Source organism: Schistosoma mansoni (genome assembly GCF_000237925.1).
Source record: "Schistosoma mansoni, WGS project CABG00000000 data, chromosome 3 unplaced supercontig 0124, strain Puerto Rico, whole genome shotgun sequence".
In the NCBI taxonomy this organism is placed as follows: Eukaryota; Metazoa; Platyhelminthes; class Trematoda; order Strigeidida; family Schistosomatidae; genus Schistosoma; species Schistosoma mansoni.
The window spans coordinates 13670-29085 of NW_017386010.1; the positions used below are offsets into that span (position 1 = coordinate 13670).

General features: G+C 35.8%; 1 protein-coding gene across 1 annotated transcript in view; it reads right to left on the reverse strand.

The window, feature by feature from the left end:
- Positions 1–5619: 5619 nt before the first annotated feature.
- The window catches only part of Smp_138200 (hypothetical protein), a gene marked incomplete at its 5' end in the record, with an annotated part of 53059 nt that continues 43262 nt past the window's right edge, over positions 5620–15416 (reverse strand). Inside the window, 4 exons of the mRNA XM_018791251.1 lie at positions 5620–6160; positions 7330–7460; positions 9116–9238; positions 14271–14931. Of these exons, the coding sequence (XP_018645532.1) occupies positions 5849–6160; positions 7330–7460; positions 9116–9238; positions 14271–14931 (1227 nt within the window). The 3' untranslated portion in view covers positions 5620–5848. The remainder of the gene's footprint in view (positions 6161–7329; positions 7461–9115; positions 9239–14270; positions 14932–15416) is intronic.

Here is a 15416-nt window from a genome sequence, read left to right on the forward strand (position 1 = left end):
ACTGATAACTGCTGTGAAAATCAATAAGGGTCGAAGAAATACAGATCGAGAGCGAAAGGTGGCACGATGAAATCTCTAATAGATGATAAACGGTGAGTGCTGCACTTGTGTTTGATGAGTGAACCGAAAAATGTCGAAAAGAACATAAGAAACCAAGAGTGTCACTGTGGACTCATGTCAATGATATCGGTGAAAAATGCTGTCAGTGTTGGGGTAGGGACGACAATATCGTTGTCAGTTTGCAGGAGATTCGCTCGACTGCGTGAACTGAAGATTCGCGTGAATGAGTGTCTTCAAACCACCAATTGAACTGGACAGGCTTTAGATCGTCGAGTAGTTGAACAGCCGATTGATGTACCGAAATCATCTGTTAGATAAGAGCCACGCGGAAACAATACTTCACAAGATAAAAATACGACGTCGAATTTGAGTAACTACAATAGTTCGGATGTGTTGTAATGTCACATTGAAGTAACGTCATTTCGTATACTGACAATTGTACTGAACGTTCGTTTGGGCATTGTTTATATAGCAATTGGATGTGCAGTAGCAAACATTATCGTGGGGTTCGTGGAGAGTTTCAGAGGTCGTTTAAATATTTTCCAAACCCGTACTGCATGTGAATAAACTGAAGACGGAATTCAAGTGACTTTCGTACGATAAGGAAATCGAGCCATGATTTACCGTGAGATAACAGCGAATACAGAGCGCATAGTAAACAATAATTAAAATGGTAACCACCAATGTAACTAAAGTTTAGGTTTAGATAACGTGATCGTTTCGTAAAAGAGCTTATTATCTCGTGTTAAGTGACATTAAATACGATGAATGTCTGGTAAGGACGTGGACTAAGATTGCTCGTGTACACGTAATACGTTTTTCTACAGCATGACGACTTACGAGTCATAAATGTACATGGTTTCGACTAAAACTTGAAGGTAGTGACAGAATATATGACTACTTTACGTAAAAACAGTCGCGAAATGTTATTAGACATCATAAACATTATACGAAATTATTTAACACAGTTATGAAACTCGCCTGGGTTACTCTTGCTCCAAAGTAATTGAAATATGTTGATTAAATTCGTAGATTAACGAAGCGTTGTAGACTGAATTGGTATACGTCCAAATTTAATTTGAGCCAAACACGTAGCATTGCCTGGCGAAACAGTCTAAACAAGATCTAACATTGCAGGAAATTTATAGTTCAAACTCACCGTAAATTTCTAGCATTTGTATCCTCTGATTCGCCATGGAACTCAGCAATTGGAAATTAGGCAGGCAGTGGTCAAGAAAGTAAAATATTCTAGTAGATAGTTTCTGATAGTAGTTAGTTGATAGTGATTAAGCAGAAAGATGAATTTATAATCGACAGTTAATCCTGTATTGGTTATACAAGTGGATAAGTTGCAAACAGATATGCGTCCGTGTTGCCTTGAGGCTATACTTACGAGTGGTTGATATTTTAACAGACATATTACACAGGAGCATTTACATGCTGCTAATGCTTGTTAAAGAACCACGATAGTCGATTATAGTAGTAGTTGATTGGTTAGTTCTATCGATTGAACTAATTATTTCAGTTGAAATACTAATCAACATTGATATGAAGCAACGAATGTTCACAGAAACTGATAAAGATAGCCGAAGTTAAAAATGAAAATAATAAGTATAAAATGCAATAAAAAAGATCATAATGATAGGTTGCGTTATTCGAAGTCTTGCTCACCAGTGTAAGGATCATCTACGTTGATGATCTATGTCAAATGATTGGGGGCCTACTATAGTTAGACGAGAATGGTGACGAACCAACTAACGCTGAAGTCACACCTCGCGACCAGCCCTTACGTGGATTGAACCATCGACGCATCAAAGGATCATGGACGCTATGAAGACTGTACAACACAAAGGACGTTATTACAAGAATATATTAGTTAAGGTACAACCACGAAAGTACAGAAGTGAAAGAACAACCACTGCCGCGTGGGCCAGTCCATGGCATATATATTCGACTGATGCGCGTTGACTATCCTTGACCTTGACAGGGATCAATGATCTGTTCGATATTCAGTGACATTTCATCGACCCTACACCCCCCTCTGATCCATCGTTCAATACAGAAATGCGTTTTAAGTTTGTAATCTGATCACACACCGAGTTCCTTTCTCAGTGATTATAATGTTTAATTTATCCTACAGATATTCTTCTAGAACTGTAAACGCGATACTGGCTACCCCAGAGTATATGTGAAAGCTATAGTCAGAACAAGAGCAACTTGGCTTTAAATTCTGTCATTTTCCAAACGAAAAAACAAGTCGATTAGTACAATAATTAAAGGGATTCCAGTCATCAAGTGGAACGCATAAACATACCGACCAGTATTACGTGTCTTATCGAAATGAATAAACATTATGAGTCACACTACTATAATGGGATAATAATGTCCTTCAATTGGTAGGTCACATGCAACAAGGATAGTCTACAGACATCGGGCCAGAGTGACATGGAGGGAACTTAAGCAATGAATAGATTAGTTATGGATATAACTAACATTGATCAACCGTTTGACGGCAGTGTCTTACGTCTCTATGATAGTGAGAGACTACAATAAGCCCAGTTCTGACTCTCAGTTTGTGTCTGAATTTTTAGTAATTCATATTCAGACTATTAAGAAATTCAAGCTAACTCCCAAAAAGTGAACATTTTACATGAACAGTTTTTCAGCTGTCATTGGACGGCAGATTTCAGTTAACATTATATATTTAAATTAATCATTTAAACTGTCTTCTGCTTATAGATCTGTCAGTTTCATATAAAAATCATGTTTCTATGTAAAAAGGAAATAGCTAAGTTAGAAAGTATATTGTAGTTTAGACGTTTTTAAATGTTTAAAACCTAACAGAAGAAATTTATCGTTGAACACAAAAATTTGCCGAATTTATTCTTCATTTGGTTCCAAACGAGACCGTTGGTGTCTGAATCCAGTAAACGAACACAATCTAATTAGACTCAAGTCACTAATATGGCAGATTGAGATTCGTATGAAAACACAACATTCAGAAGTAAAGCCTTACATTTCCCTAAAATATTATAACTTCTAGTCACTTGTGTACCTAAATGTTTGTGTTTGATTATCTGGTGAACAATAGTTGGTCAACGGGTGATATCTCTAAAATCGTGTTGGATCTTTAGTAGATTAAATGAATCAGCTAGATGGAAGAATTCATATTTAGAATTATACTGTCGATGATTAAATGGATTCGAAGAGTATTTATTGCGATGCTCGTTGAAATTTCGCTACATTAACAATCAACTCAGAGGTTTTTATAGCCTTCGCGAATCTTGTTAAAATAGGTGTTTATGTATAAATTTTCATTATTTTTATGTAAGATTTCTTTTGGTCAGTTAATTTCATTAAAACGAATATGGAAAGTTTTTCAAATGAAATCATTATGGTTTCGAACAGAATCTCTGATGTTATTAGATACTAATTGGAGATTTAATAATGAAATGCTGCCTTATCCGGTGGTGTAGATATTGCATGTTATGCATATAGAACTCTCGGTGAAAGCTTTACGAGAGAATTCAAAATACTACTTGCGAATTCCGCCTTCATTGTTGTATCATCTGGATTTTTAGTCAAACGTGCTGTACACCAATAAGCATTAAAATATAAGTCGAATACTTCTCGTAACAATTATATAGCACCTAAAAATATGTAATTATGAACTGAATAATGCTGAATATGTGCTTGATGGTGAGTGGTTTTACAGTTCATGGACAGTGGCGTCAGGAAGTGATATGCCGCCTGTTATTTAACAGATTTCAGACTTCTGTTTTGACTTAATAATTGCCACACTTGAATACTATTATTGGTTGTTCGCTTAATTGAACTAGTAGGTAGTCTGACAGGTACTAGATGAGTTTTATATTCTTTTACCCTTGTTATTATTGGATTGTTGTCGGGCTTTAGTGTGGAAATATATTTGCGTTCTAATCATGCTAGTCACGTGTCCTTAATCTGAGTTTTGTTGAGGTCCTGTAGAATAGGCACTGGGAACGTATATAGTGGAGATATTCGTCTGAGGAAACTTGGCGTCTCATTCGTGTAGATGAGGAAACCAGAGCGTTATAGCACAATTCATTCAAACCGATAAAAGTAATTTGCAAAATGCTCAAAATTCAACATGGTATAAGGTAGAAATGAACACTCTTATGTCCACAATATTTTCTAAAAAGCTTACATTACAGTTGAATGTGGTCAACTGTGGAATATCTTAATAAGAAACTGTCATGTTTGAAAAATTCAAGCCTACGTGATTTCATTCGACGAAGTTATTTTTCTTCCATGCATTTGTGCACTTCATACACTTCCAAATAGGCCACTCAAATAGCTTTCAAGCAAATATCTTTGAGGAAGCACTAACATAGACTTTTACGGAACTCATAGGAAGTGGTTGCCTGGAAACGGTAAGATTCTAGATTCACATCAAAATGTGGCTATCATCTCGCTAATGTTCGTATTTATTTCCACACAGTTCATTACCCAGCTTGTCCATCATAGAAGGATTAGAAACCAATTTATTATCGTGACATTCAGAGGAAGGATACCACGAGGAGCAAATACTAGGTAGTTGGCAAGATTGAGACTTGTTATCAAGACAAATTGAAACTGAAAACTACATGATGTCTTTATTTAGCTAATTAGTATTTAAAGGTTAGTGACCAGTTTCTATTATCAACGTATTTGCGACACAAGAACTCGTTCATTCGATGGATTAGTTTATGTGATTTTTTTAGATCACAAATACTCGCCTAAACAGATTCCGTGACTTCAATATTTATGTACAAACTCACTGAAAAATTGACGAGATGATATCGTAAGACTACAATCTGAGAATCATGTAAATGTGATTCCCGACAGTTAAGTGCAGTATAAACGATATAACAATATCTACTATTCAATGTATCAGTAATGATACTATACTCGTCTGAACCATGTCATTTTCATATTAAATCAAAGCAAGTTCAGCAACATATTAAGGTACACACAACAAAATTATCCTTCAAGTTAGTAAAAATTAACATGACGTTTTAAATTCAGAAGTCTAGATTATGAATGATCGGCTGCTACTGAAAAGTATACTTTATGTCAGAGAGTTTATTTTACTGGATCAACCAAAAGAGAATTCTAATATTTTGATATGAGCATAAATTTATAAACGTATACATAGACTTCTAGGCAATATTTTCATGTTTCTAATTTACTCTGATGATCGATATAATTCGATTTCTAAAATTTATTTAGTGTGTTTCTCTATCACTTTCACAAAATCCATGAGAATACATTGAAAAGATCTCAGTATTCCTCAGAGAATTTCCATTCTTTTTATGATGAACGCTTTCCAGAATCTTTTGCTACTTCTCATTATAATATGTTTCACATATCTTATTGTTAAACCTCAAATATAAGTTACCAGATGAACCACATTTCAGTCCAGCATATTTCAAAAATGTAATGAGTCATCCATATACAACTATCATCAACTTCTTTTAGTGGTATTGTAAATGAACCGGTCAAATAATCTTTGTCTATATTATAATTAGAAGCATTCTGGTATATCTTGGTGTAGCGTTCTTTCATTTGTGTCAATGAATTTTAATCACGGAACAATACACAATACATTTAATGTGAAATAATTTATTAACTGTTTCATCTGGTATATGAATATGTGATAATCCAGCTGGTGGTTTACGTAACTTCGCCTAACCACGATGTAATTTTGTGTATAGCTAACAAGAATAACAAAGAAAACTTATTAATTATTCGAAAAATAAATAATTGTTTACAATAAATATACTACGCTAAGATCCGTGAAACGATACAAATATAGAAGTGATACATAATCCGATTTGAAAATTGAAAATGGGACCACCTCATTGAAATCGATTATACGACACAATGACTGATCAACATCATTTCGCCAATATTCTATCATATCACCTTTATGTTGCATCTTGTACAATGCATGAAAACGCGGTTGTATCCAAATCGTAATATTATCAGATATAATTCTGATTAACTCCAGTTGATCGTTTTCAAATTTCAATGTTGTCTGTGAGAATGCATTTTCACTAATTACGTTATCCAACTGAGACTACAAAAACAACACAACAAAAGTGAACGAAAATGCTAGTGTGATATTTACTTTATTCATTTAAACACATGAACATTGGTACAAAGGGGAACAAAAATATATATGTGCAACACAGGTTATCATTAAATAAGTGTGTCCGTTCGGGTACTACCCGAGTACTCAAACCCAATCAGGTGTTTTCCTACCTGAACCTGTGACTCACAGGTTTAGTCTAACCCACAAGACAGTGGTAGGGGAGCAACGTTTCGAGATGAGGTCCCATGGTAGACCGTGACCATACATGCGTTCATAAGTCATTTGTTCTCTTAGGATCCAGGAGACCATGTACACAATTCGTTCGGAATCAGGGTTTCCCAACTGTCAAAGGTGGATCCTTTGTAACCACCAACCCGAATCAGGTGGCGGACACTCGCTTTTTGTCCTCTCTCACTTGGTGAAGGTAGTGAGTAGGACTTCCCTGACAGTGGTTCACATTCACGTGGCCATATGCGAGCATTTTGAGAGGAAGAGGGGAATCTCCCCACTCTCGACCGTACCAGGGCATTTGGGGTTATAGATAAGTAGTTGTTGTTCTTGACAACTTAATATGAATTATTAACTATGGCATTATACAGTTAAGATGTGGACAGCTGTAGACATCAAAGTGTTATTCAACCTCATACTTAAAACAATGAATCCAGAGTGGACTTTCATGCGTTAAGCCGTGAGTTGTAGTTATCATCTTCAGAGGTTTAATGCCATTACCATTATATAATTGATCAGCCTGTACCTAAATGGGACAATTATGAGTTTGTAATAAATTGGACGAATTCACAATATCCATCCATATATAACTCTATAAAGAATCCGGTGGGCAATGACCAAGTAGCTTTGAAATTCATTTCCTGACGTTTTAACTCGGAGAGATGATTTGTATGAATTAAACGGACAGATGGTGGAGTGATAGCGGTTCCGAGATGATCATAAAATATACGTAGCTGGAATATCAAGTATTTAATGCTATCGTGCAGTCGGAAAACTCAATATGTTGAGTTCGACTCCGTGTGATTCTGATGAATGATAATAGTGAAGCAGACATAATATATTGACTTGTACGCAGGTAAGTTAGTGTTTTCTCATTATAATACAGTATAGAAACATCTTTAAATTAATACATCACATCTACTCACTTTGAGTTCTTTAAAATGACGAATTTTTTTCCGAAGAAATTGAAGCAAATGTTCATAAAGAAGCATATCACCATGTAATAAAAGGAGTTTTATTAAAGCGTCTAATAGAATATAAGGTGATTGTGTGACACCTAGATAATAAAATACCAAGAAAATGTCATTCAACTATAATAAGCAGTTTTTGTTTTGTTTTGTTTTTATTTTTGAAATACAAAAATGTAGTGACAAGTTTTCAATTCAGAAATATCATAGAAGTTTACATATGCAAAGCAATTTTTATTTATCTATACAATATAATAAAATACCATGTCTCTTATCATTTCTGTAATTCTGTAAATAATCACCAATACATTTTGACACATACTATACAACCTGTTAACTGTGGAATGTTAGATCACAAGTTATTCATATGATACATTTATATATTTAAAGAATTATCAGTATCAATCATGTTTGATGGATAGACACATTTACAACCACCTGTAATCTTGAAGGAACTAGTGCTCCCTGATGGATTCGATCCCGTGTCACTCAGCTTCACAGTCAGAGACCACCACCCAGTGATCAGTCAATTGTGATTACATCTCAATCCTACAGGAGGCCGGTCGCGGCAGGGAATAGCTCAGTGGTAACGTCTCTGACTGTGAAGCTGAGTGACACTGGATCGAATCCGTCAGGGAGCACCAGTTCCCTCAAGATTACAGGTACACCTTGCTGACGAGTGCCAAGTAGCACGAAACCCGGGTCCAGGGTTTCCTGTTGACCACATTCAACCACCATCTTATCTTAACATAGTGCACGCAGTGTCGAGCCACCTAGACTAATGGCCACATTGCAACTTGATCGATAGCATTCGATCAGCACTAAGAAGGACTTGACACGCATGACATTGACCACCACCCAGTGATCAATCAATTGTGTTTACATTGACAACCACGTCATTCATAGTATGAGAATATTTACACGATGTCAATTGACATGACAGATTGCAGATACAAGATACTGTTTAGTGTAAGCAAAGGAATGACAGTGTTTGCAGAATAGTGAGCATGTCTGTCGTAGTATAAGTATTAGCAGTAGCAGAAAGTAAATACCTCTGCGCTCATCATCTGCTATATACATTAGAGTTACATAATACCTTAATAAATGACTGGTATAAAATTAATGGTGACAACAGACTGTTACAATTTCTATCAGATTTGTTGACGCTTAATCGTTCTTTGTTATCTTGTTTCAATCTATTATACGATACTAGTTAATTCGAAAAGACGTTAAGTAAAACGGACAATTTTATTTAGAATTCAATTAGTCAATTTTGCGTCGACCAAAACCACCTTTGAAAATGAATCATATCGACGGCTAATAACTTCATGGATCGATGGCATCTGTTAATTTTTCCAACCTTCTGGTTTTTTTAATCTAGTTCTATGTCAACTAACATTAGATGTCAAGGTGCAAGCGTCACACCATTGTTAACAATCTCAGTCGATAAGAAACTATTGGATAACATTACACTAGCCTCTTTTGTTAGAAAACGGACATCAAGGTTGTGATACATGATTTTCTTGAAGGGGTACATATATTTCAGTAATGGATGGCAGTAGGCGATTGAATCTTAGTTCACAGATTTCAACTGACTGTCTTCATAAAATGCAAGAATTAAGTATTGTGAAGTAAGATAACTGGTGCAAAATTACAATTGATGATTATACAAAATTGTATTAAATTACATCTAGTGGACAAACAGAACTATGAACGAAATTTATATAACATTTATCTGACTTACGTTGAAATTTTGAATCATTGAGCATCAAGATATTCTGAACGATTTGACATGACAATTTTCGTAGTTTAGAACTATCCAAATTAGTAATGTTCGCGATTAGAATATCGAATGTTTGAAGAAAAACTGAAATTTAAAGAGATGGAGTGGCAAAGAGAACAAGTAAAAAAATGTCAAGGATTTTGAGTGGTTTCTGTTATTTATTTGTGATATGTTTTCCCAAAAATGTAAATTCATTGGAAAAATAAATCATTATTACCTACTCATATGTAGTCGGGAAAACAGATTATTCAGATAGTGACTGTTCAAACTCAGTGAAATTACCTAACATTTTAGAAAAACCTTCTTATTCCAAAAATATCATTATACTAATAATTCAATCATTGACTGCACATTTGGAACCTTTCTATGGTTACTGTCTGTCACGAGCCCGAGTAATGGAGGAGGCTTGAGAGTATTGTTAGTAACTCCACCTTATAAAAGCAAATACCGCTAAAACAACATTGACCAGCAAAATCAATCTAAACTATTTAAACTCTACCCTGAGAGTTGAAGGGTTTACATATGGAAGAATCATAACACCTCATGGTGAAAGTCGAGATATTTCGAAAGCCACGTGACATATAGCCTTCTGACAACCGGAGCAACATGGAATGTCTGAACGATTTAGGAAACCTGGACGGTCATTTAAAAGGCTGAGGAGAAGAGACTATGGAACCAAGTCGCAGCTGGAATAAGTGGGACCCATTGGATAAAAATGACTACTCACATCAGGAAAATACCCCCGATACACAGGGATTTGTATTGACGTTGTGCAAAGAAGCACGTGAATAGCTTATGAGATAGGAAATTCATGGATCCAGGATCATCAAACCATCCTTTAAAGGAAAGTAAAAAGGGATCACAATGGATATCATCCAGAGCTACACGCACACCAATGATAGAGGTGGAAAGGATAAAGACCAGTTCCAGTCGGTCATAGAGACATACTTAAGAAAAGATTTGGCTATTCTGATGGCAGACCTGAACGCCAAGGTTGGGGTGCACAACACCGTGTATGCAGACATCATGGGTTGACATGGACGGAAAGAACAACAAGGAAGGTGAAAGACTGACAAACAAATGCACTTTTAACAATATGTACATAAATAGCACCATTTTATACTGCAAACACATAAACAACGCTACAGGGGTTTCAGTGGACAACATTACGGAAGACCAGATCAATCACCTCTTTAATAACGAAACATGTAGAAGACCCAAGGAAGAAGAAAAAAAGGGGGGCCTGATACCGCTTCATATCGCAACTTGGTGGTGGCCGAGCTGAAGCTGAGGTATTGGACAATTGGGCGAAAAGGTATAAAATTTAGTACACCCTTTCTTCTAGATGCTACCAAGCTCACACGGTTCAGCATAGTATCTCAAAAACAGGTTCCAAGCCTTTAAAGCTCTAATAGAAGAATAAAAGGAAATCATTATGATGAACAACTGTAAAAGGATTAAAGAAGCAATAACTTCGACATGGAATGAGGTGCTGGGCCCCAAGCACGAGTATGAAGAGTGGATCTCTTTAGACAGCCTGGACAGGATTCAAGGAAGGAAAATCAAGAAAAAAGCAATCAACAACAAATGAACAGCAAAGAAAGCCAAAGCAGAGAGTGGATATACAGAATCAAGACGAAGGATCCAAGAAGAGCACTAAAGGTGACAAGCAAAAATTCGTTGAAGACCTAATAATGAGAGCAGAAAAGGCTGTACGAGAGAACTAGCAGAAGAATATAGTAAACTAGAGATATCAGTAGAAGCAAAGAAGAATCAGGAGCAGCAAAACAGGTGATCAGAACACTCTGGAAAGCTCTTGAATAGACTAGCCCCACGGAATCCACCGGAAACCGAAGTAATTACAGACGTTCCTATAGATGCTTAACCATACCAAGCAGTTGAACAAATCAGCAGACAAATTAAGAATGGCAAAGCAACATGACTAGACAGTATACCAACTGAGGCACTGTGTTCACATATAGAAGTAACTCCGAAGATATTCCACATTTGCTTCAGAAAGATCTGGGATGAAGAACAAATGCCAGCAGATTGAAAAGATGGATGCCTTATCAAGATGCCAAAAAAGGGAGATCTGAGCAAATATGAGAACTATAGAGTCATCACACTACTATCGGTACCAGCAAACGTTTTCAAATGAGTAAGGACAGGTGTCAGACAAGGCTGCTTACTCTCGCCTTTTATCTTTCTTCTAGTATTTGACTGAATTATGAAAACCTCCACATCGGAGGGAAAACATGGAATACAATGGACAATTTGGATGCAGCTAGACGATTTGGACTTTGCAGATGACCTAGCCCTTCTATCCCATACAAAAAAACAAACTCAGGTGATGACAGCCAGTGTACGATCAGTCTCTGCAGCAGTAGGTCTCAATATACACAAGGAAAAAAGCAAGGTCAAAAATAAACAACAGTGAGCACTAACTAAATTACAGTTGACAGCTGAATTCTCGACGATGTGAAAGTCAATATTGTTATATTCCGAGGAGAATAGTGAAAAGTATTTGTTGGGATCTATTTATGGACTTATGTTATACGTATATTCCTAATGTATAACTACTGAGAAACTAGTTTATGTATATTCATATCCCTCTTATTATAAGCTCTATTCCGACCATCAGATTATCATTATACTATCCTTGAGTTATGCTCAGTTTATTAATTATAATCTCTCTCAATCGCAGCCACTTTTGGGTTTGGTCTTATACAAATGTTATTTTCCATTTTATGGTGTGATGTGGTCTTTTTGGCTTGTATATAAACTCTGGTAAGTTTGAGATATATAATTCATATTGTGGAGGCTGAGATTGGTGTTCTGGACTTAATCGGCAGGGAAAAGGACCAATCGGGACTCTAGGCGGTTCGTCCAGGTGTATGGGTCATTTGTTGGTCGTATAAGTCTGTGTATGCAAATTTTGCAGTCGTATTCGTGGTGATCACAAAAGCTAAGGATGTAACAAATATGAACTCAGGGAGCATGATTGGTAAACAAGGAGGATCTGATGTGGATGTGAAGAAATGGATTGAGAAAAAAGTAGCATTACTACAATTAGGAATGTCTGAAGATCAATGGAATCTCCAGCTGTCAGAACTTTCAATACAAACGTAAAGACAGTTCTACTGTACGTAGATGAAAGTTGAAGAACTACTACAGCCATCATTAAAGAAGTACAGGTGTGGTGTGTGCTATTGATGTCGATAGATATAAATAGTATGTGTCATCATTCGAAAGTGAAATGCCTGACAACAGAACGTTAAGAAGATGGAATAGAAGAAAACGAAAACAGAGAATGGTTGGTGTGGAATCAAAAGAATAATGAAGTCCGAGAAGATTGATTAATATTTTGCAGATCAAGTATTTACTGTATGGTTCTCTGATTTTACTAAGATATTAAGAAATGTCGTATTTAAATAGATTCCATTGTTCCCACATATGTTCTCGTTCACCACACAGACGTTTGTAGACAGTTGCCCAATTCATTGAGCAGTGACTATTAGGAATAACCTGCCGTGGCAGAGAAAAAAACAGGTTTCATCTCAAAAGGATATTGGGAAAGAATGCTGGAGGTGGATGGGACAATATGGCAGACACGAAACTGCATCACTAGACAACCCCAAACTTGGGATCTCAAGGCAGAAGTAAATTGATCCAGAAATCGGAAGCAGATATCAAGAGAATGAATAACACTTTGGAATATATATATATATATATATACTTTGGAATATATATATATATATATATATATATATATAAACGCTCTTTCAAAAAGAACAAGTTAAAAAAAATTGGTAGGCGTTGAAGTAGCACCTCTAGAGATAGGTCGTCAAACAGTAGGTAGAATTTCTTTCGTGTATTAGAAACCTGACAGCGCTACGTGTATTCATTCAGATTGGCTTTATGAATGATCAATATAAATAAAAATGCTAGTGTGATATTTACTTTATTCATTTAAACACATGAACATTGGTACAAAGGGGAACAAAAATATATATGTGCAACACAGGTTATCATTAAATAAGTGTGTCCGTTCGGGTACTACCCGAGTACTCAAACCCAATCAAGTGTTTTCCTACCTGAACCTGTGACTCACAGGTTTAGTCTAACCCACAAGACAGTGGTAGGGGAGCAACGTTTCGAGATGAGGTCCCATGGTAGACCGTGACCATACATGCGTTCATAAGTCATTTGTTCTCTTAGGATCCAGGAGACCATGTACACAATTCGTTCGGAATCAGGGTTTCCCAACTGTCAAAGGTGGATCCTTTGTAACCACCAACCCGAATCAGGTGGCGGACACTCGCTTTTTGTCCTCTCTCATTTGGTGAAGGTAGTGAGTAGGACTTCCCTGACAGTGGTTCACATTCACGTGGCCATATGCGAGCATTTTGAGAGGAAGAGGGGAATCTCCCCACTCTCGACCGTACCAGGGCATTTGGGGTTATAGATAAGTAATTGTTGTTCTTGACAACTTAATATGAATTATTAACTATGGCATTATACAGTTAAGATGTGGACAGCTGTAGACATCAAAGTGTTATTCAACCTCATACTTAAAACAATGAATCCAGAGTGGACTTTCATGCGTTAAGCCGTGAGTTGTAGTTATCATCTTCAGAGGTTTAATGCCATTACGAGGGGAGTGTTTCCACTCTCAGCAGTACAAGGGAATTTCGTACTTCTTAACAGATTTGTAGTTCGGGAGCAATAAATAAATAAAATAATGGATGTGAACAGATGCATTATTACAAACGACTTTTGGTTAATTAAGTTAACATCTTCAACCAAAGAATACAATTATTTTGTGGTAGCTAATTAGTAAACTCTATATCTCCCGATACTATGCACTCCAGCAGTCAGTGAATTCATGAACTGATAATGTTTTTTATTTAACCGCCCATAATTTTCTGTCAACCTCAACATCAAATTCTGCATTATATCTGTTATGTAATGGTTGACGGTTGAATACATTAATTATGAACAACAAAAGATATTTCAACTGAATGATCTTTGATTTCTTCTCATTAATACAATATGTTACATCCATATGAACATGCACATAAAATAAACAATTCGTTAGTATTTAAGAGTAACTCACCTTGCCTTGTGTCATCCCCCAAGTAGGATAATCCTCTGACAATAAAAATATTTGATAAACGAAACGACTGTAAAACAGCACATTTTACTTCTAAACAAACATGTGAATGTTGCAATACATCGAAGCAAACATTGCCCAAAGCACATAACATACACACATGTGATCCAAGCTTAATACCACTATTATCATTATATAAAACTGTGATCAATTCAGTATGAAAACGTATAAACGCTGCCAAGTAGATTGGTGGTGAATTTAAACATTTCATTTTTTGGAATAGAAATTTTATTTGTTTACAACTCCACTGAAAAGCTGACAGAATTAATTCCTTCGAGATATCCATAGAATCATGATCGCTTCCCTGTTGTTGCAATTGTATAGTTAACAAGGCAAATGCATATCGATACACTTCGTCATCTTTATGATTATTATTACGTGGAATATTTTCATGTAATCGAAAATATTGATGAATAAAATTTTGAAATAAAGTTTGAAAGGAAAATAATGTGTTTAGTTTATTGAATATTGACGAATTCAGGTGTTTACTGGCATTAATAATTTCATTAATATCTTCTATATCGGGATTGTCGTAATCCATTGTGGAATGAGCAATTGTTGAGTGTAAATGTGAATAAATTCGACGAAGTGCAACTGTAAGAAGCTGTAACATGAATTGCACACATACACACACAAACAAACAAGCAAGAAAAATAACAGCGTTAATGAGTACGAAAGAAAATGTTCAATTTGAAATATTTACGGCAGAACAATAACAAACAGAAAGTTAATCTACAAATTACTAAGATAGAGATTGGATAAGCACACCAACTAGTTGTACCAGTTCATAATATCAATGACTGTTGGTCATCCGATTGGAGTTGGTAATGTAGATATTTTTTGGTTGCAATTCTATCAGTTATAAGAAACGTATGAAATGGTACACACAAATGGATGCTACTACTACTATTACTGTAACGAACTTAAAGTCAGATGGGGGAAAGTGAATTAATTGTTTGATGCAAAATTACTCAGTGATTTAGTAAAATATGGAAATCATACATTGAATACATTATTTGCACATCTTCCTTTAATTGTTCATTACATACTTCATGATTCTACCAATTAAGTAGTCATTCCAATTGTTTT